Here is a 24700-nt window from a genome sequence, read left to right as displayed (position 1 = left end):
TTGCAGCCTTTCTCCAGAAACGCAGCCACGGTTTCTGGCTCTTATTTGTGGACCTGTGTCCTTCGGGAGTTAAAATCTCCTTTCGTTTTGGCTGAGCTGTTTTCTCTCTCCCCTCTGGATGTTTCCTTAGCAGATTTCGTGCAGGTTTCTGATTCAGGAGGAAACAGGAATATCTCCCATCCTGAAACTCTCAGGCGCTGCTGGGATTCCTCTCCAGCTCCTACTGACATATTTGGCTCTTCTTTTGGGTTTGTTTTCAGAGCTTGGCTGCTGCTGAATTACAGAAATACCACATGCACAGAGGAAAAAAAAAAAACCAAAACCAGCACCTTGTTCTCAGTGTTTCCTGCCACAAGTCAGATCTGCATGTCCTGACCTTCTTTCCAAGCAGTTCTTGGAGTGAAATCTGGGAATCCATCCCTTGGAATCCATCCCCACTCTTTGGGTTCTTAGGATCACCCAGCAGCTGCCTCTTTTCCAGGCTGTAAATCAGGAATATCCCATTGGCGACCCAGCAAAAATCCCAGTGAGATTTCCCATGGGAAAAAGTGTGGGAATTGGGGTGTTTGTCACAAATGGAGCAGAGATTAAATCTGGCCCAGGGTTTTCGTGCCTCGGTGGGGAATGTGAAATGAATATGAAAATATGAATATGGATACCAAAGTGCATTTTTATTCTGGATTTTGATTCTCATCTCTTCCAAGGCAGCTGCAGGGCAGAGGGATGGACAAATAGTAGCATTATTCTGGAGTGTGTGTGTGTGAGTACATCTCACACGCTCAGGCACAGGGAAGGAATCATGAGATGCTGCTTAAATAAGCCTTTGTGCAATTTTTATCTACGATTTTCCACTATGACTCACCATCATTTACATGTTATCTAACACTGAGAGTCGCAGGTTTAGGTTCCTTTCTGTTCTTCGTGGGGAAAGAAAAAAACTCAAAAAAAATTTTAAAAAACCCACTTTTTAATTGGAATAATTATTAATATAGTTGGATGGGATGTGCCTGAGCTTCTCTGGTTCTTGCTGCTGAACTAAATAGTGGCAATTGTGGTGTTTCACCCCAGAGACACTTTGGGCTGGTTGGATGTTGGTGTTTCACCCCACAGACACTTTGGGCTGGTTGGATGTTGGTGTTTCACCCCAGAGACACTTTGGGCTGGCTGGATGTTGGTGTTTCACCCCAAAGACACTTTGGGCTGGTTGGACGTTGGTGTTTTATCCCAAAGACATTTTTGCCTGGCTGGATGTTGGTGTTTCAATGAGGCAGAGTTGAAATTTTCCAGAGTAGAAATCCATTTTGATTTAGGGGGATTGTGCATCTTTAAGTGTGTAGCTTGCTGTGTAGTCTGACTGCAAAAGCCCAGGCTCAGAGAAACTGCTTCAGTGAAGGACAGAGATAAGGGAGAGAGAGATAGAAGGTGATAGGGAGAGACAGCGACTGCTGTGAGAGCAGCTCAACCTGACCTAGGAATTCTTCCTGATAACGAAGAACTAGCAGCAAATGTCACACAAAATTCATAAAAATTAATATATATGGACCTATTGTGAAGTTGTGTGCATATGTATTTGAGAGGGGGACTAAAAGGGACCCGAAGTTCCCAAAAGTACACGTGTCATTTTAGAGGAAGGATTCCCACATGCGTCCAGCGCTGTAATAAACACACCGGCTTTACAACTTCCACAAAAGTCGTGGAGTTTTGATTATCTCCACAAAACATCACCTCAGAGAAACTTTTGGCCAGCTGGATCACCCCAGAGACGCTTTTGGTTGGGTGGGTGTGTGGTGTTTCACCCCAGAGACACTTTTGCCTGGTTGGATGTCTTGTGGGGACAAGGCCAGGCCTGCAGGAGCTCTGGTGGTGCTGGGATGGAGCTTCCCCCCATAACAGGGGCTGCTCCTCAGGTTTCCCTCTGTGGAGAAGCTTTGAGGGGATGGTGAAGGAAAGGAGTCGGTTCTGATGGAGGGTTTGGATGCAGAGCTTTATTCTGGCCCACAGACCTCTGAATGCAGCACCAGCTCCAACAGAACTCCCTGAGCCCGTGGTTGCTGTTCCTTTAATCCAGGGGAGGAGGGAAGGGGTAGGGAGCCACCAACTGTGGAATTTTTCATCACTTGGGGTCACCAAGCGAGGGAGGAGATGAGAATCTTGACTCCATGTTTCAGAAGGCTGATTTATTATTTTATGATATATATTATGTCAAAAGAAAATGATATACTAAAATGATACCGAAAGAATTGAAGAAAATATTTCATCAGAAAGCTGGAATGGAATGGAATGGAATGGAATGGAATGGAATGGAATGGAATGGAATGGAATGGAATGGAATGATAATAAAATCTTGTGACTGACCAGAGAGTCTGAGCCAGCTGACTGTCATTGGCCATTAATTAGAAACAACCACATGAGACCAATCACAGCTGCATTCCACAGCAGCAGATAATCATTGATTTAATTTAATTTCTGAGGCCTCTCAGCTTCTCAGGAGAATGGATTTTCCATAAAATATATCTGTGGCAACCAACCAGGCACAGGAGGGGAGTTCTCAAGGAAGAAAGAACACCTGGATGTCCCAATGTCCCCCCAGGGGTTGAAAGCATCCTTTGAATCTGCCAAATCACTTTTCTGGAATTCCAGCATTGACAGGGGAAAGGAGGGGTGACTGACCCACCTGGCAGGGAATTGTCAATGGAGGGACCCGAGGTTCTGGGATAAACCCTGAAATCCCACCACAACCCTTTTTGGGAGAGGTTCCTGCAGCTGGAAGGAGTTAAAGCCGGGCTGGGATCGCTGTCAGCAGCCAGCGGTGTTGGGAAGAGCAGAGTTACCAAAATGCATTTCAGCCTGGGGCTGCACGAACAATGCCTGCATTGTGGCGCCGGCACAGCGCCTGGCACCCAGATAAGGCACAGAAAATCAGGTTCTGTTGGTCAGGAAGTGATGGAATCCACTCAGAGGTTATTGTTTGAGGGCCTTTTGAAGGCAATTCCAGCCCTTTGGGGCAGCGCTGTTACCTTTCCTATCCAAAGCCAACCTGGTGACCTCCCAGCAACCCATCCCAAAACCTGCCACTGATTTTTAATCATTCTGGGGAACTGCTGCAAAGTTTTAGGGTTGGAGTTTCTGTGCTTTTCTTCCTCTCCATCCTGCACCTACTCCAACAGAAATCTGCAAAACTCCGGGTCTGGTAAGGGCAGAAACTCCTGGGCCTGGCTTAAACATTGAGATTTAATTATTAGAACATTAAAACTTGAGATTTATTTTCGTTCCTGTAAGGATTTAGGACAGAACAGAAATCTGCAAAACTCAGGGTCTGATAAGGACAGAAACTCCTAGGCCTGGCTTAAAGACTGAGATTTAATTATTAGAACATTAAAATTTGAGGTTTATTTTCATTCCTATGAGAATTTAGGACACACTGAAGTTGTTTTCTTAAGATTTTCTTGCCAGGCAGGAAGGACATGGATTGACTTTTTCTTTTCTAATGAAACTCGTTGATTCTGAAATAATCACTTGATAACAGGAGCTGTGCCATTCAAACATCAACAACAGCAAAAAAGAGGTGAAATTACAGGAGTGAGGAGCTCGAATAATACAAATGTGAAAAGGCTTTTAAAATTCTTCAAAGGTGATTATGTCCTCCACACTTTGCTGATTTTTTTAAGTGCCTGATTTCATTTGAAGCACTTCCCTTATAAATTACAGACTTAAAAACCTGCTGATGTTGCCTCCAATACTTACAAAAACATCAATTTTTTGACATTTTTTCCCACCATTCCCCATTTTATCTCAGTTTTCCTTGGACAGATGATTTCAGGCAATAATTTCTTCTTTTTAACCTCAGGAGCAGCAGATTAACTGAGTTAAAATTTTAAATTCCTGGGGCACAATGCAGAGCCTGCAGAGATCTTCAGTTTGTTTTGCAACAGAATGTTTATTTTCTGTAATTTTAATTAACTTCCCACCTGGCATTTCTAATTTGAAGCCAGGTTCAGCAGGGAGCTGTGGCATTTCACCCACTTGTCCAAAATTCTCACACTTTTTATTGGAAATATTCAGGTCAGAGCCATTTGGAAGCCACTGGGAATTTATTTTATTTTTTTAAGAAATTCTATGGTAACCTAAAGGAAAGCAGCAACAGGCAAAGACCTCCCTACCTCTATTTTGAGCAGAGCATAAAATGCACCCAAAAATAAATAGATTTGTCAACATCAAGCAGCAGAATGGGAGATTGAGTTCCTCCAACCCCCTCAGGACTTTAATAATCCTGCTTTTCCTGGAGAGTGTTGCAAGGAAGAAACTTCTCCATTAGGAAAAAATCAAATTGATTTCATTTCTTTTTTTACCCCATCCATCCATCTGGGGATTTCAGGCTGCAGATGATGGGAAAACTCACCCTGATCTTGGCGAATCAGCCAACAATAGAAGTTCTGTGTTTGTGTCAACATCCCAGAGACAAAAATAGGGGGAAAACTCAGAGAAGCATAAATGTGTTCATATCCAGAAAGAAAGAATACTTTGTGCAGGCTTTTTATTGTTGTTGGAGCCTTTTATTTTTTTTTTCTCTCTTTCCCAGAAGCATCAGCAGTTCCTTAGGCATGTAATTTATGAGAGGCTAAAATCTAAATTATGCATCAAAAAAGGGAGAGATGCAACTTGAGGGTAATAACACATTGCAAAAATAACTTCAAATGCGTCGTTCAGCCTATAGCAGTGCCCAGTCAGAGAAGTAAAAATTCCTCTTCCTTACATAAAAAAAAAACTCTTGTGGAGATTTTTATTTTTAAATCTGACAGCAGCAGAGCTGGATCCTGAATCCACTGGGAGGGGTGATCCTTCAGAAATGCACTGAGCGTTATTAAATAATGCAGGAAATTGAAAAGTTTCTTTTTTTTTTTCGGTTTAACAGACAGAAAAACTCTGCCACAGCCCAGGGCTGGTGTTTGTACAAATAAACAAACAAAAATACAAAAATAAATGAGAAGTCTGAGATCCCTTTTTGGCCTCCTTGAGCTGCTCTACACCAGCCTAGAGCAGGGACGGACCTTTCCTGAATCTCACTGCACTTAGGGGTGGCTGATCTTTCCTTAATAATTTTGAATCGAAAAATGTATAAAATTATTATATTTTACATATAATTTTATATTATTCATTATAAAATAGCAAGTAATTCAAATTATTTAAATAAATAATAATATATATAACAATATATATTATAATAATAAATAATATAAATTATTTAAATTATAGAAATAAATATATATCAATAATAAATATAGATAATATATATTATATTATATTATATTATATTATATTATATTATATTATATTATATTATATTATATTATATTACAGTATATTATATTATATTATATTATATTATATTATATTATATTAATATAAAAATATAAAAATAAATGTATAAAATAGATATACATAAATATACATAAATAGATAAATATAAAATATATAAATATAAATAATAAATATGTAAATAATGTAATGTAATATAATATAATATAATATAATATAATGTAATGCAATGCAATATAATATAATATAATATAATATAATATAATATAATATAATATAATATAATATAATATAATATAATATAATATAATATAATATAATATATAATATATAGTATATAATATATATAATATATATAATATATATAATATATATAATATATAATACATAATATAATATAATATAATATAATGTAATATAATATAATAATATAGATTATTCTTATCAAAATTATTATCAATTAATTATTATAAAATTATTGTTCTAAAACCCTTATCTTCAGTTTTAAAACTTATTATTTAAAATTTATCAATAATAACTTAATTATTTAAAATTATTTCATAAAAAAATATTTTTTTTACAAAAGACATTCTGTTGAAAATCAAGAAATGGTGACTCAAACTCACCCTGGGGAGTGCAGGCACCAATCTGGGAATAATTGCCCTCTCACAATTATTTATTTTCTGCCTGTTTGGAGCAATTAGAGAGGTTTGCAATGTGAGTTTTGTGAAGGAGCCCTGGCATCACCCATGGCAGGAATTGGCAGTGCCAGGGGGAATCTGCGGGTCAAACATGCAGGCAAAAAAGGATGGGGCAGGGAAAAGGGATAAATTTCACACAAACTGAGGTGGCAGCAGGTGAAATTCATGTCTGGGTTGCATTTCATGCTTTTTTTACAGCCCATGAATCCTCTGAGCTTTACGAAAAGGTGTCCTGGGGACAAGGCTGGAGCAGCTCCCTGGTCAGAGGGGACAAGCAGGAACAATCCCTGGCTCCAGCGCTGGGCTCTGGGGTGGTTTCCTCTCAGAATTCCCTCCAGGAATAAAAATCTGGCCTTGCTGGAGCAGGAGGGTTTGGAGCTGTGCCAGAAAAGGAAGGGATTCGGCTTGAAATGGCACCAGGAGAGGGGAAATGGGGAAATCTGGGCATAAGCCAGATAAAAGGAGGGATCCAGCCTGAAATGGCATCAGAAGAGGGGAAAATGGGAAAATCTGGGCATAACCCAACTAAAAAGAAAGGGATTCAGCCTGAAATGCCATGAGGAAAAGGAAAGTGGGGAAATCTGGGCACAACTCTGATAAAAAGGAAGGGATCCAGACTGAAATGGCACCAGAAGAGGGGAAAAGTGGAGAGATCTGGGCATAACCGTGATAAAAGGAAAGGGATTCAGCCTGAAAAGGCACCAGAAAAGGGGGAAAATGGGGAAATCTGGGCATAAGCCACATAAAAAGGAAGGGATTCAGCCTGAAATGGCACCAAAAAAGGGAAAATCTGGGCACAGCCCAGGGGTGACACAAAGCCACCCTCGCTGTTGTCCCACTGTGAGCAGCTGGCACCCAAAATAAAAAGCAGATTCTGCTCTGGGGGCCCAGATGGAGCCAGCGCAGCTCGTGGGGATCCAGCAGAGCTCCTGGGGATGCTGCCAGCAGAAATGCAGAGCTCAGACTCTGCAGCTTCCCTCAGCTGTCCTGCTAGACACAAAATTAAAATCCTTTTTTAGTTTTTGGGAGTGCTGGGTACAGAAAAACAGCAATAAGGAGAGTGATAACTCTGGGAGATGACCTTGCACATGCAATTTCTTCTCTCAGCTTTTAGTTCCTCAGCAGGGCTGTGCTGGAAATGAAAGCCTTGACTGTCACAGCGAGCAAATTTTTATCTTTCACCAATATCAGGGTTCCTGGTAAATGTCAGGGCCAGGGAAATAAATTTTTCCTTCTCTCCTTCTCCTCCTGGGGGGATGTTTGCAGCTCCCAGTTGTTGAAATAGCACCAGAATATGTGATCACACTGTCAGGAGATCCAACAATAATCTCTGATTAAAAAGGAAGAATGAGGAGAGTAAGAGCTGGTGGCAGCATTGCTAAATGCTGATCAGCGCTGTAAGACAGCCTTTGATTTTTTAAATTAATTATACATTCCCTCATACTTTGTACTGCTGTAGATTTAATTGGACTCCTTATTTTTAGGCAACTCCAGCAGGAGGAAGATGGGATGCAGCTTTCAGCAGCTCAGCTCCAGCCTAATTCTGCCTCATTCAATGCCACTGGGAGCAAAATTAGGCTGATGCTGAGCTGCTGTGAAAGCCTCTGTGCAGCTCTGCACGTTCACCTGCCTGGGTGGAGGCAATTCTGCAGGAATCCAGGCAGGGCTGGGCCAAAAAAATCCCCAAAGCCCCGAATGGCACCGAGGTCTGTGTGCTACCCACAGAATTTGCCCTGATCGTTCACTTCAGCCTCACTCCATGGGATTTATCTGTGCCTTGTTTGCCAAACAAACTGCAGAACAAAGAGGATTGCACCGAGAAAAGAGAGGCCTCGCTGCACAGAAAAGGTTAAAAAGTGTCCAAGGCCAGGCTGGATGGGGCCTGGAGCACCCTGAGACAGTGCTCAGGGCAGGGGATGAATTAAATTATTTTTAAGGTCTTTCCGAAACCCAAACCATTCTGTGATTCCATGACTTAGGCATGCCTTGCTGTATCAGCCCCTGAGATTTTCTGCAAAGAATTCCTCTTTGAATCTGGGGGCACCAAAGCCCCAAATGGCACCGAGGTCTGTGTGCTACCCACAGAATTTGCCCTGATCGTTCACTTCAGCCTCACTCCATGGGATTTATTTGTGCCTTGTTTGCCAAGGTGCTTTGCTGAAAGCATGAAATGTTAAAATGCAGAATAAAGAGGACTGAATTGAAAAAACAGTGACCTCACTGCACAGGAAAGGTTGAAAGGTGTCCAAGGCCAGGCTGGAGCACCCTGGGATAGTGCAAGGTGTCCCTGCCATGGAGGAGATGAATTAAATTATTTTTATTAAATTATTTTTAAGGTCCTTCCCAACCCAAACCATTCTGTGATTCCATGACTCTGTCACTTACCAGTCCCTGAAATTTACAGCAAAGAATTCCTCTTTGAATTTGGGGGCACCAAACCCCCAAATGGCACCGAGGTCTGTGTGCTACCCACAGAATTTGCCCTGATGTTCACTTCAGCCTCACTCCACGGGGTTTATTTGCATTTGTTTGCCAAGGTGCTTTGCTGAAATAGGAAATGTTAAACACTGCAGAACAAAGAGGATTGCACTGAGGAAAGAGAGGCCTCACTGCACAGAAAGGGTTAAAAGGTGTCCAAGGCCAGGCTGGAGCACCCTGGGACAGTGCAAGGTGTCCCTGCCGTGGGAGGGGATGAATTAAATTATTTTTATTAATCCAAACCATTCTGTGATTCCATGACTCCATCACTCACCAGCCCCTGAGATTTACTGCCAAGAATTCCTCTCAACTGACAGATTCTCATTTCTTGCCTATTTTTCACGAGGCAGCTCTCAAACATTTACCCAAAGGGAACTCGCACGAGTCTGGGTCCTTCACCATGACCACAGGAGCCTGCAGAGCAAACCAACCTTTAAAAACCAAGAGAGCTTTGCAACCAACCTTTGCAAGCAGCTGCCACTCATTTTTTATTTAAACATTTTTCTTGTCCCAGCTCCCAGGGCCTCACTCTGACAGGTGGAGGGAGGGAAGCACAGATATTATTTTGAAGTAGTAGATATTTTATACTTTATTTTATTTTATTTTAGTTATTATTTTATTTTATTTTGTTTTATTTTTTATTGTACTTATTTTTTATTTTATTTTGGTTTATTTTTTTATTATTTTATTTTATTTTGTTTTAACTTATTTATTCATTATTTTCTATTATTTTCTTTTATTTCATTTTGTTTTGTTGTATTTTACTTATTTATTATTCTATTTTTAAATTTTGCTTTATTTTACTTAATTATTTATTTTTTATTTTTATTTTTTCTAATTTTTATTTATTTATTTATTTATTTATTTATTATTTTGAACACTGCCAGGTGTTCTCCTTCCTGATGCTGCCAGTGCCTGCAATTGCCCCTGGATCAGTGATTCCCTCCCAGGGCAGGCTGCCTCCTCAGCAGGATGGAAAGAGGGGCTGCACCAGATGGGAAAAGAGGCTCCTTGTGTGTTTAGGAAAGGAAATCTTCACTTCTCAGGTTGCTTTCTAGATCTCAGAAACCCAGAGGACATGGGGCTCAGCTCTCAGTTGTAAAAGGGATTTTTTTGGGTTTTTTTTTTTCCCCCATGAATAATTTTAGCAGCACACCCCCACAGCAGCAGCGCTGCTGAGGTGCGGGGGAGAGCTGAGCTCTGGAAATGAGGTGCTGCTCATGGGGGGGGGTGTGTCTGTCTGTCTGTCTGTCTGTCTGCCAGTACCTGCCTGCAGAGCTCAGCCTGCATATCGAGGGCTCCGAGGAGAGCATCCATCCCACACAGCCCTGGCATGGCAGGAAATGTGTCCCCAGTGCTGGGATGAGGTGTGACATGTGGGAAAGGAGGGAAAAAATAAAATAACGTGGGAAAAGCCACTTGATGCTCAGGCAGCACAGCTCAGCTCGTGGGCAAAGGTCTGGAGTGAAGGGAAACCCCAGATCTGTCACTATTTAGGGACCCAAGTGTAGCATGATATTTTCTGAAAAATCCTTTCCTTAGGATTTTTCCTCCTGAGAAGCTGACAGGCCTCAAGAACAAAATGTAAACATTGGTTATCTGCTGCTGTGGAATGCAACAGGTGGATCTTTGATTAGCCCACGTTGGTTGTTTCTAATTAAAGGCCAATCACAGTCAGCTGGCTTGGACTCTCTGTCTGAGCCACAAACCTTTGTTATCGTTCTTTCTTTTTCTATTCTTAGCCAGCCTTCTGATGAAATCCTTTCTTCTATTCTTTTAGTATAGTTTTAATGTAATATATATCATAAAATAATAAATCAAGCCTTCTGAAACATGGAGTCAGATCCTCCTCATCCTCAGGCCCCTGTGAACACCATCACACCCCAGCAATCCCAAAACACCCATGGAAATTTTGCCCTGAAGGGCAGGCCATGGGTCAAAATCAAAGGCACAGGGGTCTTGGGCTTTGTGCCAGGGTCTCTGAGCCCCCCGCCAGGGTCTCAAGTCCTCCAGAGCAGCCAGAGAAATTTCCCGGGTTCCCACATTTTGCCAGACTTTTGTTGCTTGAGGGGATTTTCGTGAGCAAACACACCAGCAAAAAAAACCACACCCCTGTGTTCGTGCCAGCACCAAATCCCCAGGTTTTCAGGCAGCTGAACAAAGTTCCTTTTATCACAGCAAACACTTGGTTTAAAATCCTTGGAAATTGTGCTGGAAGGAAGAAGAGCCCCAAAGCCTTGATGATTTTTAATAACCTTGCAGCACCTGCTTTGCATAAGAGCAGGGCTGGAGTCTGTAAGTACATGCTTGGAATTAAAGAGATGCATAAGTACTCTTTGGTGTAGGGATAATTACTAAATCCAGGTCTCATTAAAGTCTTCCTATTGCTTGTTTTTGTAATTCACTGACAGATTCTGCAGGATCAGATAGAGGAATAAAAAGGCTCCACACTTAGAGCTGACAGGCCTGAACAAAATCAGGAAAGTATGCAGGGAAATCTTCCCAGTCTGTGGTGAAGTTTTCACATTAAATTCTTAGATCCTTCTTTATCTCATTGTTTCTCACTTTATCACAATTCTTCATTTCCTGTTCCCTTTTAGGCTTCAAACATATTTTTTTTTAAAATGAGGAATTTTTTTTAACCCTTCCCTAGTGAGGATTGGAACTTTTTGGAGTCTCTTGGTTAGACTTCATGTAAAAAAAAAAATCCAGATTACTGAGCCAGACACTGCAGGGTCATTTTTAATATTTATTCTGGTATTAGAGTTTAAAGTCTGGCCACGAATTTACAAGTTATCATGATTATAACAGCAAAATAATTGTGTATTTTTATAGCTTTTTTAATCACCTGCGGGCTCCAAAGTGACCTGAAGGAGACCAAGTTCCGCTCCCCAAACTGAAATTCAGAGCAGAGCTCGCTGCCTCGCTTGTTTTCTCTTTCCCCTGGTGGAAACTTTGACTTCAGCTGCAGCTCAGTGCTGTAACCACACACTTCAAACCCTCTGAGGCCAGAGCCTGAGCCCTGGGAGTGTTTTCTCACCCCCACATGGGGACTCCCAGCCCCAGCTCTGTTCTGGGGGTGTTTTAGTCAGTGGCAAATGTCCCTCATCATCTGCTGATTAACCCCTTTTTGTCCTTTTCCTGCAGCATTTTGGGCTTCTTTGGCCAGATCTCCCATGTGGATATTGATATAATGAATATTGACATAATGAATATTGATATAATATTGATATAATGAATATTGGCATAATATTGATATAATAAATATTGACATAATTATTATTGACATATCGTTGATATAATGAATATTGACATAATGAGCATTGACACAATATTGACATATTGAATATTGACACAATATTGACATTGAATATTGACACAATATTGACATAATGAATATTGACATAATATTGACATAATGAATATTGACACAATATTGACATAATGAATATTGGCATAATCATTATTGAAATATTTAATATTGACATGATGAAGATTGACACAATATTGACATGATGAATATTGACACAATATTGACATGATGAATATTGGCATAATATTGATATACTGAATGTTGACATAATATTGACATAATATTGATATAATGAATGTCTTTAGATGACACACCAAAAAAAAAAAGTGAGGAATCCTAATTTGAAATATTGTGAATTTTGTGTATTACTGAAAGTAACAAGGCTTCCAAAATTTCCTGAACAGAGCTGTCTAGAGCACAAGGCTATTTTGAGTCTCTCTTTTTGCCTTTGACCCAACTATTTCAGCACCCCACCCTCCTTCTTCCTTCCACCTTCCTTAATTTCTTAGACTTCCTTCTTGCTGCTTTGCCTGAGTCTATTTTGGGTGTGAGAGCAGCCTGAGCTTCTTGCCAGGCCTCCACTTCCCATTTTCCCTCCCTGGGCTTTGCCTTTTCAGCAGAGCTGGGAGCCCACAAGCACGCAGGACCTCTGAGATGGGCACACACTGCTCCCAAAGAAGGAAAAAAATCAGCATTTGAGGGGAAAAATCAGCATTTGAGGGGGAAAATCAGCATTTGAGGGGGAAAATCAGCATTTGAGGGGAAAAGAAGGGCTGAGAATGAACAAAAAAATGATCAGGGCAAAGAACAATGAATAAAAAAAATTATCAGGGCAAAGAACATGAAATTAGGCTGAGTGCAAACGTTGGGGTGGGAGTGGCTGAGCTCCCCCAGTTTTGCATTTTTGGCAAGCACAGGATATTCCCTTCTTCACTGGGTAGAGAGAAAATGAAACAGTGAATGGATTTACGGGAGAAATTCTCAGCAGAGACTGAAATGATGGAGGAGAGACCTTCTGAGCTGATGTTTTATGATCCACACCATGGCTGTGTCCTGGTGAGGCCTCTGACACAGCTGCAGAATTATTTTGGTGTTAAACAGACATTTTGGGGCACGGGAAGGTGAAGATTTTACCCCAAAACCACGAGAATTGAGCCCTATAAAGAACACCAAATCAGGCTGAGTGCAGAGCTGGTATTTTATGATCCCCACCATGGCTGTGTCCTGTTGAGATCTCTATTTTGGTGTTAAACAGACATTTTGGGACACGGGAAGGTGAAGATTTTACCCCAAAACCACGAGAATTGAGCCCTATGAAGAACACCAAATCAGGCTGAGTGCAGATGTTGGGGTGGGAGTGGCTGAGCTCCCCCAGTTTGGGCAAGCACAGGATATTCCCTTCTTCACTGGACGAATGGATTTTTGGGAGAAATTCTTCCCCATCAGGGTGGTGAGGCTCTGGGAGAACTTTCCAGAAGCTGGGGCTGCTCCTGGTTCCCTGGAAGTGCCCAAGGCCAGGCTGGATGGGGCTTGGAGCATCCTGGGGTAGTGGAAGGTGTCCCTGGTGGAACCAGATGATCTCCAAGCCCCATCCAACCCAAACCATGCCAGGATTCCATCATTTGGTCATGCAGGACCCAAACTGACAAAGTTTTGACCAAAACCAATCCAAATCTCAAGCAGAGCCAGTTCATAGCAACTCTGCCTGTCCCTGTGAGGGTGTGCAGCACTCAAAGCCCTGGAGTCTCACCCTGGAGGGGTTTTACACCCCAAATTTCCTCACCAGATGCAAACCAAGCAGCTCAGGGCTCAGTTTGGGGTTTTGGGCTGTGTTATCTCTGCTCACTCCCCCTCTCAGCCTGGGAAAAGCCCCCCTGAGCACAGCTCTGTGCAGGACAAACCAGCTCTGCCCTGCAGCTCCCTCCAACCCAAACCATCCCAGGATTCCATCATTTGATCGTGCAGGACCCAAACTGACAAAGTTTTGACTAAAACCAATCCAAATCTCAAGCAGAGCCAGTTCATAGCAACTCTGCCTGTCCCTGTGAGGGTGTGCAGAACTCAAAGCCCTGGAATCTCATCTAGGACGGGTTTTACACCCCAGGTTTCCTCAGCAGATCCAAACCAAGCAGCTCAGGGCTCAGTTTGGGGTTTTGGGCTGTGTTATCTCTGCTCACTCCCTCTCTCAGCCTGGGAAAAGCCCCCCTGAGCACAGCTCTGTGCAGGACAAACCAGCTCCAGGAGAAGTCACACAGGGCTCCTCCAGCACATCCAAACCTGCTGGGGATCAGTCCCACAAGGTCACAGCCTTGGTGGCCACCAGGGCTGGGGTTCCTGGTACAGCCCCGTGTCACCAGCTTCACAGAACAGCAGCTTCTGGCAAATTGTGCAACTGCGCCGCCCCCAAACTTCCTGTTTTGAAACCCCAAGAAGCTGGAAAATGTTAACACTGGCACTTTAAAGTGCTACTTGTGGCTTTTTTTTTTTTTTTTTTTTTTTTTTTTTCTTTTTCTTCCTAAAGATCTACTGAAAAAATTCAGTGCACAGAGGGGTAAAGTGGGGCTGCTGGGGGCACAAAGGGGGCACAGGGAGCTGATCCCCCTCCCCAAATTAGGGTGGGTGGGGCCGTGCTGGGCATTGGGGACAGTGCAGAAGGGCTGTGACAGATGGACAGGCAGGAGGTGGCAGTGGGACATTGGTGACACTGCAGCAGCCACCTGGCCCTGCTCCTATTCCTCAGCAGCTCCACCAGCCCAAACCCCGTTCTGGTGGGAAAAAGAGGCTGTGGGAATAAGGAAAAAACAGCAGAGCTGTGGCAAATCTCATTCCGGGCAAATCCCATTCCTGGATACAGAGAGGAGCAGTCAGGGAGAGGAAAGTGCACAGGCAGGAGGTGGCAGTGGGACATTGGTGACGTTGCACCATCCATCTGGCCCCTTTCCCATTCCTCCAGAGCTCCACCAGCCCAAACCCCACTCCTGGTGGGAGAAAGGGGCTGCGGTGAAAAGGAAAAACCCCAGAGCTGTGGCAAATCTCATTCTAGATAGGGAGAGGAACAATTTGGGAGAGGAAAGTGCCGTTTTTGCCTTGATGGACAGGCAGGAGGTGGCAGTGGGACATTGGTGACACTGCAGCAGCCACCTGGCCCTGCTCCTATTCCTCAGCAGCTCCACCAGCCCAAACCCAGTTCTGGTGGGAAAAAGAGGCTGAAAAAGGAAAAATAAGCAGAGCTGTGGCAAATCTCATTCTGGATAGGGAGAGGAACAATTTGGGAGAGGAAAGTGCCGTGTTTGCCTCGATGGACAGGCAGGAGGTGGCAGTGGGACATTGGCGACACTGCAGCAGCCACCTGGCCCTGCTCCTATTCCTCAGCAGCTCCACCAGCCCAAACCCAGTTCTGGTGGGAAAAAGAGGCTGAAAAAGGAAAAATAAGCAGAGCTGTGGCAAATCTCATTCTGGAGAGGGAGGAGCAATTAGGGAGAGGAAAGTGCCGTGTTTGCCTCGATGGAGAGGCAGGAGGTGGCAGTGGGACATTGGCGACACTGCAGCAGCCACCTGGCCCTGCTCCTCCAGCCCAAGCTCACTCCTGGTAAGAAAAAGGGGCTATGGGAATAAGGAAAAACCCCAGAGCTGTGGCAAATCTCATTCCTGGAGAGGGAGAGGAGCAATTAGGGAGAGGAAAGCGCCGCGTTTGCCTCAAATGTGGGATTTCATTTCTCCCCAGTCAGCTGCCAACTGCTTCCTCTCCTGGCTATCACCGAGCCTCCAGATGGTGCCTTGGAGCATCCTTAAACCTCCAGCTTGGCTCCTTGCAAAGACATTGTCATCCTGGTTAGCTAAAAATGGATTAATGGCTTTGGGATGAAAGCTGCTGAGCTCGTGGTCAGTTCTGGCTCCTGTTAAAATCAGGTTTTGCAGGGGATGAGCCCCTGCTGAAGGAGCTCCAGTTGTGTGTGAGTTTATTTGTATTATTAACCCTGCCGGGCTGCTTTGCTGATGGCCACAGCTCTGCAGAAGCTTTAACAGCAGCAGATATTTCTCACCTTCCCTCCCCGAGCCCCCACGGCCCTGCAGCCACAGGTTTGAGGCTGAACCAGGCAGCTGAGGTGCTGTGGGTTTATTAGAGAATTAATTGTGAGACACCATTCTCTTCAATTCCTCCAGCCTCAGGCCTCCTGCTATTTTCAGAGCTTGTCTGAGCAGCACTTTTACATTAGCGCATGGGGAGAGGAGCTGAAGGAAGTGAACCAGGAAGCCAGACAGCAAATATCATCCAAAACAGAAATTAAAAACCAAACCAATAGTGGAATTATGAGCAGAACTGAGGACAGAGCTGAAGGGCAGAATGAAAGGATTTTAATGGGGTGTGACAGATTCAAATCAGCCCAAAAACCTGAGCCTTGCTCCTCCTGCATCCTGCAGGGCCCTGGAAGGGCTGGACAGCCAAGCCCACGCCTCATAAAGAGCACACAAAGCACAAAAAGCACAAAAAAAAGCACAAAAAGCACAAAAAGCTGCTGTGTTGTTGTTCTCAGGAAGGGAATATCCTGCTTCCTCTTTCAACCCCGTGCCTCTCTGGAAGCGGTGAATGGCTGCCACATTCCTGCCTTGATCCCCGCCACTTTTACAAGCCTGGACTTACCTCTGCTCGTGCTTTAACGAGCTGGCTGAGCAGGGGATTAGGGAGCGCCTTGGTGCACATGTGGGGAGAGAAATCCGCCTTCAAAACCTTACATAACTCCAAAAAGGAGCAGACACGTGCCCAGGCCTTCATTCTTTGCACATAAAAATCATCACTCGATCCCCCTTTGCACATAGAAATCATCACTCGATCCTCCTTTGCACATAGAAATCATCATTCCATCCTCCTTTGCGCATAGAAATCATCATTCCATCCTCTTTTGCACATAGAAATCATCATTCCATCCTCCTTTGCACATAAAAATCATCACTCGATCCTCCTTTGCACATAGAAATCATCACTCGATCCTCCTTTGCACATAGAAATCATCATTCCATCCCCCTTTGCACATAAAAATCATCATTTTGTTCTCCTTTGCACAAAGAAATCATCACTCGATCCTCCTTTGCACATAGAAATCATCATTTCATCCTCCTTTGCGCATAGAAATCATTTCATCCTCTTTTGCACATAGAAATCATCACTCGATCCTCCTTTGCACATAGAAATCATCACTTGATCCTCCTTTGCACATAGAAATCATCATTCCATCCTCCTTTGCACATAGAAATCATCATTTCATCCTCATCCTCCTCCTCCTCCTCTGGCCAGGCTGCAGTTTGCTTGTCCTCTGAAAAAAAGGAATATTTGAAACTGTGGATATACAAACAAATATATTATTATAGAAATATATATTTACATTACATTATATTACATTACATTACATTACATTACATTATATTATATTATATTACAAATATATTATTAGAGATATTTTCTGCCAGGTCGCAGTTTGCTTGTCCTCTGAAAAAAAGGAATCTCTGAAACTGTGGAGATACAAACAAATATATAGATACATATATTTATATATATAAAAATAGTATATATAAAAATAATATATATAAATTTATTATATAATATGATATATCATATATCATATATCATATATCATATATCATATATCATATATCATATATCATATATCATATATCATATATCATATATCATATATCATATATCATATCATATTATTAGTTATATTTTCTGCCAGGTTGCAGTTTGCTTGTCCTCTGAATAAAAGGAATATTTGAAACTGTGGAGACTACAAATGAATATATTATTATACTTATATTATATTATATTATATTATATTATATTATATTATATTATATTTCATTACATTACATTACATTACATTACATTATATATATTACAATATATAAATTTACTATTATATTATTATACAAATATATTATTAAATACATTTTCTGCCAGGCTGCAGTTTGCTTGTCTTCTGAAAAAAAGGAATCTCTGAAACTGTGGACATGCAAACACACATTATTATATATATTTCCCATTTCATCCTCCTTTGTACATAAAATTCATCATTTCATCCTCCTCCTCCTGTGGCAAGCCTGCAGTTTGCTTGTCTTCTGAAAAAAAGGAATATTTGAAACTGTGGAGACTACAAACACACTTTATTAAATATATTTTCTGCCAGGTTGCAGTTTGCTTGTCCTCTGAATAAGAGAAATATTTGAAACTGTGGATACACAAACACAAATTATTATATATATTTTCCTTTTCCCTCTGCTAGCAGAGGGGAAGAGAGGGAAAAGGGAAATATATATAATAATTTACTATTTACTCACTATTCCAGAGCTGGGGATAAGCAGGCAGCCCTTGGGAGAGCGAAAAAGGGAATTTACATCCCTTGGGAAGAGGGAAAAAAGGAATTTCTATCCCTTGGGAACAAAGAAAAAGGGAAATTCCAGCAATTGGGAAGTGGGGAAAAAGGGAATTTCTATACCTTGGGAAGAGGGAAAAAGGGAATTTCCAGCCCTTGGGAAAAAGGAAAAAGGGAATTTCTTTTTTAATTAATTAATTACCCTGCCACTCTCTCATATCAGAGCCGCTCTCCTCACAAAAACACCGCGGGGGTTTTGTTGTTTTTTATTTTCCTTCACAGATGCGGAAAAGGAACATCCCCAACCCCCTGGCCCAAACAGGAACTGCATCCCTGGTGACATCTTCCTGTCCTGGCCCTATTTATAGCACCAAGGTCACCCCAATAAGAACAGAAGCAGCATCATATGATATTTTTTGGGGGGTGGCTGAGTGAATTGTAAATGTTGAGGATTCAGAGGAGCACAGCGCATTTAGGAACACCACACTGTGACTGGTTTTGTGTGCAGAATAATTCAGAAATTTGTGGCACCCAGGAATTTGGGTGGTTTTTTCCTACTTCACTGTGGCCATTTTTGTGTGCAGAATAATTCAGAAATTTGTGGCACCCAAGAATTGGGGTGATTTTCTTCCTACTTCACATAACCAAGTCATTAAATGGATAATTTTGCAAATTTTCCTTGCAAAACCATTCCTCAGTATGCAGTTGTTTAGTGAAAGCACCAAGGTCACCCCGATAAGAACAGAAGCAGCATCATATGATATTTTTTGGGGGGGTAGCTGAGTGAATTGTAAATGTTGAGGATTCAGAGGAGCACAGCGCATTTAGGAACACCTCACCGTGGCTGGTTTTGTGTGCAGAATAATTCAGAAATTAGTGGCACCCAGGAATTTGGGTGGTTTTTTACTTCTTCACTGTGGCCATTTCTGTGTGCAGAATAATTCAGAAATTTGTGGCACCCAGGAATTTGGGGGGTTTTCTTCCTACTTCACATAACCAAGTCATTAAATGGATAATTTTGCAAATTTTCCTTGCAAAACCATTCCTCAATATGCAGTTGTTTAGTGAAAGCACCAAGGTCACCCCGATAAGAACAGAAGCAGCATCATATGATATTTTTGGGGGGCTGGCTGAGTGAATTGTGCACGTTGAGGATTCAGAGGAGCACAGCGCATTTAGGAACACCACACCGTGGCCATTTTTGTGTGCAGAATAATTCAGAAATTAATGGCACCCAGGAATTTGGGTGGTTTTTTCTACTTCGCAGTGGCCATTTCTGTGTGCAGAATCATTCAGAAATTTGTGGCACCCAGGAATGTGGCTCTTTAGCTGGGATGTTTCCTGGCCATATTTCACCTTGTTTAACCAAGGACTGAGTGGGGAAAGGTTTTCCTTGGGCCTTGAGACTCAAGAGTGTCGTGGGGAGGACTTTGAGGTGGAAGAATCAAACCCATTTAATTCTTCCTGCTGAATAAAATACCTGCTGTGCATTTGGAAGCCATTGCTGTTAGATTTTCTTTCCCTTTCCCCAGAGGAGGAATTTCTTTCCCCTTCCCAAATTCTCCAGATCTGCATTTGCACAGAACCTCTGTTCCAAATGATTATTCCATGTTGCTGGGTGCTTTTAAACGATTTCCCTGCACTTCATCTCAGTTCTGCTGGAATATTTTGGGGTCAGCTCTTTAGCTGGGATGTTTCCTGGCCATGTTTCATCGTTTAACCAAGGATTGAGTGGGGAAGAGTTTTCCTTGGGCCCTGACACTGAGGAGTGTCGTGGGGAGGACTTTGAGGTGGAAGAACCAAACCCATTTAATTCTTCAACACACTTTGGTGTCTCCCACCTCAAGTGGAAGAATCAAACCCATTTATTTCTTCCTGCTGTGCATTTGGAAGCCACTGCTGTTGGGATTTTCTTTCCTCTTCCCCTGAATTATCCAGATCTGCATTTGCACAGAACCTCTGTTCAAAAATGATTATTCCATGTTGCTGGGTGCTTTTAAACGATTTCCCTGCACTTCATCTCAGAAGCCAAGAGGAACTGGGTGCCCCGGGGGACCAGCAATGCTGCACAAATCTCCTGAACCCATTTTGATTCACCAGAAACGGTTACTCAGTGATACCATCCAGTAAATTCTGAAAAATAAGTCATCTTCTTACTTTTTCCTCTTTTCTGGTTCATCTGAGTCATAATTTTTATTTTTTTTCTACAATGCTGCAGCCAACATTTGCTGCCCAGCGTGAGGAAATGTGAGCACCTAAGCCATAATTTGTCACCTAATTAAGTGACCTGATTTTCTCAGGAGCAGGATGTGTCTTCCAGCTCCCACTGCACTCAGCAGTTGTGAAAATCAGGCCACTTTTGCACGGCTGGGACCAGTTTTGAGGAACTCAGCTTTCTAAAAAAGCTGATTTTGGCCTGGCAGCTGGAGGATGGGTCCTCTCCAGGGTGGGATTTTCAGAGACTTATCAGTCATCAGCACCATTCCTTGCACTAAATTAAAAAATAAGGGGGGGAAAAAAAAAAAACATAGAAATCTCTCAGTTGCAGGTCCTGGGATAAAAATATCCTCTGGCTTTGTTTGCTTTATGCAGCATTTCCTCCTCACACTGAAAATTAAATTGAAATTGGAAAGGGAGTTGCTTGTCCCTGTGGATGATGGAGGCAGCTCTGGAAATCGCAGGTGAACAAAGCTGTGGCTCCAGCCTGGTGTTTTCTCTGCCTCCCTTTGTTTCAATCCCAGTTAATCCCAGCAGAGCTCCTCTGTGCGGTTTGTTCCAGGCAATCGTCAGGTCATGAAGGAAAAGGGTCCCTGAGGGTGATGGTGGAACCTGGACAGATCCTCCAGAGCTCTGGGCTGGGATCTGGGCACAGCAAATCCCAGAAATTGCTCATTGCAGAGCCAGAGCTGCTCTGGGAGGGCAGGACTCACTGCCACCATCCAGGGGACAGCTCTGCACGGTCACATCTCCCTTTCAGAGAGCAGAAACAGCCCAGACAGGAGGGGAGGGGAGCTGAGCAAGGGCAGCACAACAAATGGTGGAAGCAGGGCAGGAGAAATCCTCAGGCATTGCTTCCAGAGAGGTGCCTTATCTGTTAGAGAAGTCCCCTTATCTGTTAGAGAAGTCCCCCTTATCTTTCAGAGAGGTCCTCCTTATAGAGTTCCCCCTTATCTTTTTGAAAGGTCCCCCTTGTCTTTTAGAGAGGGCCTCCTTATCTTTTAGACAGGTCCCCTACTATATTTTAGAGAGATCCCCCCTGTCTTTTAGGGAGGTCCCCCCTGTCTTTTAGAAAGTTTCCCCCTTATCTTTTAGAGAGGTCCCCCCTTATCTTTTAGAGAGGGCCTCCTTATCTTTTAGACAGGTTCCCCTCCTATATTTTAGAGAGATTCCCCCCTGTCTTATAGAGAGATCCCCCCCTTATCTTTTAGAGAGGTGTTCCTTATTTTTTAGAGAAGTCTCCCCTATCTTTTAGAGTTCCCCCTTATCCTTCAGAGAGTTTTCCCTTATCTTTTTGAGATGCCCCCCCTTCTCTTTTGGAGAGTTCCCCCTCTATCTTCTAGAGAGGTCCCCCCTATTTCTTAGAGAATTCCCCCCTTATCTTTTAGAGATTTCCCCCCTATCTTTTTAGAGTTCCCCCTTCTCCTTTAGAGAGTTCCCCTTTATCTTTCAGAGAGGCCCCCCCTATCTTTAAAGAGGTGCCCCATATCTTTTAGAGAGATTCCCTGTATTTTAGAGAGATTCTCCTTATCTTTTATACAGGTCCCCCCCTATCTTTTAGAGAGTTCCCCTCTATCTTATAGAGAGTTCTCCCCTCTATTTTAGAGAGCCCCCCCCCATCTTTTAGAGAGTTGTCCCCTCAGTCTTTTAGAAAGCTCCCCCTTATCTTTTAGAGACTTCACCCCTATCTTTTAGAGACTTCACCCCTATCTTTTAGAGAGTTTCCCCTTATCTTTTAGAGAGTTCCTCCCCCGGTTTCAGCTCCTTTGCCTGAGCTGCTTTCCAAACCAAAGCAGTTTCTGCTTTGCATAGAACATTTTCCAGAGCAGAGCAAGGTCAGCCGGGCAGGAGCCCCAACCCTCAGCGTCCACCACCCCAAACCCACCAAATCCATCTCCCAGAGGGCCCAGCCCTGCTGATCTCCAGGGAATTCTGGCAGCAAAACAGCTTGGGGAGGAAGTGTTTTCATCATCGCACATTTGCAACACAGCCCTTTAGCTTTTCTCTCCTTTTTTTTTTTTTTTTTTTTTTTTGGTTGTTTTTTTATCGTTATCAGCACTATCAGCATTATCTCTCTGCCTTCCTCTTACCCTCCAAACGAACCAAGCTGTGTGTGTGCTCAAGGGGTGGGGAGGGCTGAGCACAGCTGAGTCAACAGCACATGCCTGGGGCTGGGGGTGACGCTCAGGGGTGTCCTGAGGCTGGGGGTGACACTCAGGGTTGTCCTGGGGCTGGGGGTGACGCTCAGGGGTGTCCTGGGGCTGGGGGTGACGCTCAGGGGTGTCCTGGGGCTGTCAGGGCATTGGGAAAGGCGGCACTGCAGGCAGGAGGGGTGGCAAAGCACAGCCACAAGTGACAGAAGGGGTGACACGAGCACAGCCACAAGTCCTGGAGGCTCCCTGACCCCAAACCCACGGGCTGGAGCCTGGATCTGCTCCCTTTCCCTTGGGGAAATGGGGAATTCTTCACCGCCCTCAGCTGAGCTCCTGTCTCTGCCTCATAAATCCTAAAATTTCTGTCATTTTTCTGCTTTTTGCACTCATAGTTCTTGCTCCATTTGGGTTCTGGGTGGATCCCTCCCTTTGGCTGTCCCTGGTGCCACGGCTGCTTTCCCTGCCGGTGTCGAGCACTTGGAAAACACAATTCCATGTTTAAATCTGTAATTTGTGCTGGTCTGCTCAGAAAACTCACAGAACAGGAGAGCTGGGTGCTCCCAGCTGGAGGGAAAAGGGATTTAGAGGCATCCTGGAGGGAAAGAAGCAGAAGAGCTTTTTGGACTAAAGGGAACTTTTCTAAGCTGGAAAAAATCTCTGTTTGTGCCCTCTCGTGGCTGTTGAATTTTTCTTCTCCTCACTGCAACTTCTGCACTTTCAGACCCAAACTTTTAGGGTTTCATGCTGAAATTGCCAGCAAAGAGACCATTCAATGCTGGTGTTTCTCTACTAATTGCTAATTTTTAGGAATATTTCTAATTTGATTTGCAGTTGTCAGTGAAGGGCTGCATTGTTCTGCACAGGATTCTGTCTGAGCTTCATTTTTGTGAGTGAGCTTGTGGGGAAGGCATTGCATGCCTCCAGAATGGAATATTATTACAATGCAGATGGATTTATTATAGATTTATATTTAGATTTATATATAGATTTATATTTAGGTAAATAAAATATAAAAGAAAATAAAAAGAAACCCCAATTCCTCCATGCTTCTGTGCATGGAAGAAAAAGTGGGGAAGTGGGAAAACCCAGAGGTTCATAATTCATATTTTGTGCTGGTTGCCTGACTTTGCCCTTCAGTTTATTGGGATTTCACAGGTGACACATCCAAAAAAAACCAATAAAAATGCCTCAGGGGTTGGAGAATTGGAAAGGGCATCTCACAAATGTCCAAACACACAGCAATGGACCCAGCAGCACTGAAATTCTCTTTTTATTTTGCTCTCTCTGCAGACAAAAAGCGCTGGCATCGACAGGAGGAAGGAGTGTCCAAGCAGCATGCGACTGGTTGGTATGAAGTAATAAATGTTCAAAAGTAGCAGAAATGGTGAATTTAGGGTTTAACCATTAGAATGTGGGATGTTTAAACAGGGGTGTTGTCTGAAAAACACCTGCAAATAAAAACATCCTTCTTATGGGTTACTGAGGTGCTGTTTAAGTGCTGGAAATGAGCCTGGTCTGAGAGGGTTTGATCTGCAGCAAATGGGTTATAATAATGTTCTTTTTTTTTTGTTTTGTTTTAATGACTAAGCAGACATAACTGAGTCAGCAGAGGGTCGGGGCAGCTTCTGTAATTGCCTGTCACATTTTAGTCCCCAGGGTTTTGGCCAAAGTCCTTGAATATGTGGGAATGAGAGCTTTGTTCAGAGGGACCATCATTAGGCAGGGCCCTGCAGGGAGAGTGGGCTCTGTTAAATCCCTTTGGTGCCCTCAACAGGAGCCACTGGGGGGAATAAATAAATTCCCAAACAGGTGGGAAAGGGAATAGGGGAGAGAAGGATCCCCCACCCTCTGCAGCTGATTCCTGCGCTCTCCTCCCTGTGCTTTGCGCCCTGAAAGGCACAAAAGGCAGGAGCAGTGACCTGGCTTAGATCTTCAGAGCATCAGGCTGAAAGTAAAACCCAATTTTCTGTGTTACTGAGCGGTGCTAATGGGCTGCAAGTGAGACACATCAGCTCTGCCTGACCCGCCAGAGCCGCATTTGCCCATGGAGGGACAGTGAGTGGCAGCACAGGGGGAGCTGGTTTGGCTGGGGGAAGAGAATCCGTGATTATCTCTCAGAATCTCTGCTGGTCACAGTGACTCTGAGATACGTAC

The 24700-nt window shown here is 43.2% G+C and overlaps 1 protein-coding gene across 1 annotated transcript in view; it reads left to right on the top strand.

Moving 5' to 3' along the window:
* Positions 1-24700, top strand: part of UBASH3B (ubiquitin associated and SH3 domain containing B) — an 88332-nt gene that overhangs the window by 32221 nt on the left and 31411 nt on the right. Inside the window, exon 2 of the mRNA XM_058041155.1 lies at positions 23837-23890. Coding sequence (XP_057897138.1) covers positions 23837-23890 — 54 coding nt within the window. The remainder of the gene's footprint in view (positions 1-23836; positions 23891-24700) is intronic.

This window comes from Melospiza georgiana, chromosome 27, assembly GCF_028018845.1.
Source record: "Melospiza georgiana isolate bMelGeo1 chromosome 27, bMelGeo1.pri, whole genome shotgun sequence".
NCBI lineage: Eukaryota > Metazoa > Chordata > Aves > Passeriformes > Passerellidae > Melospiza > Melospiza georgiana.
This window is presented reverse-complemented; position numbering and strand designations above follow the sequence as displayed.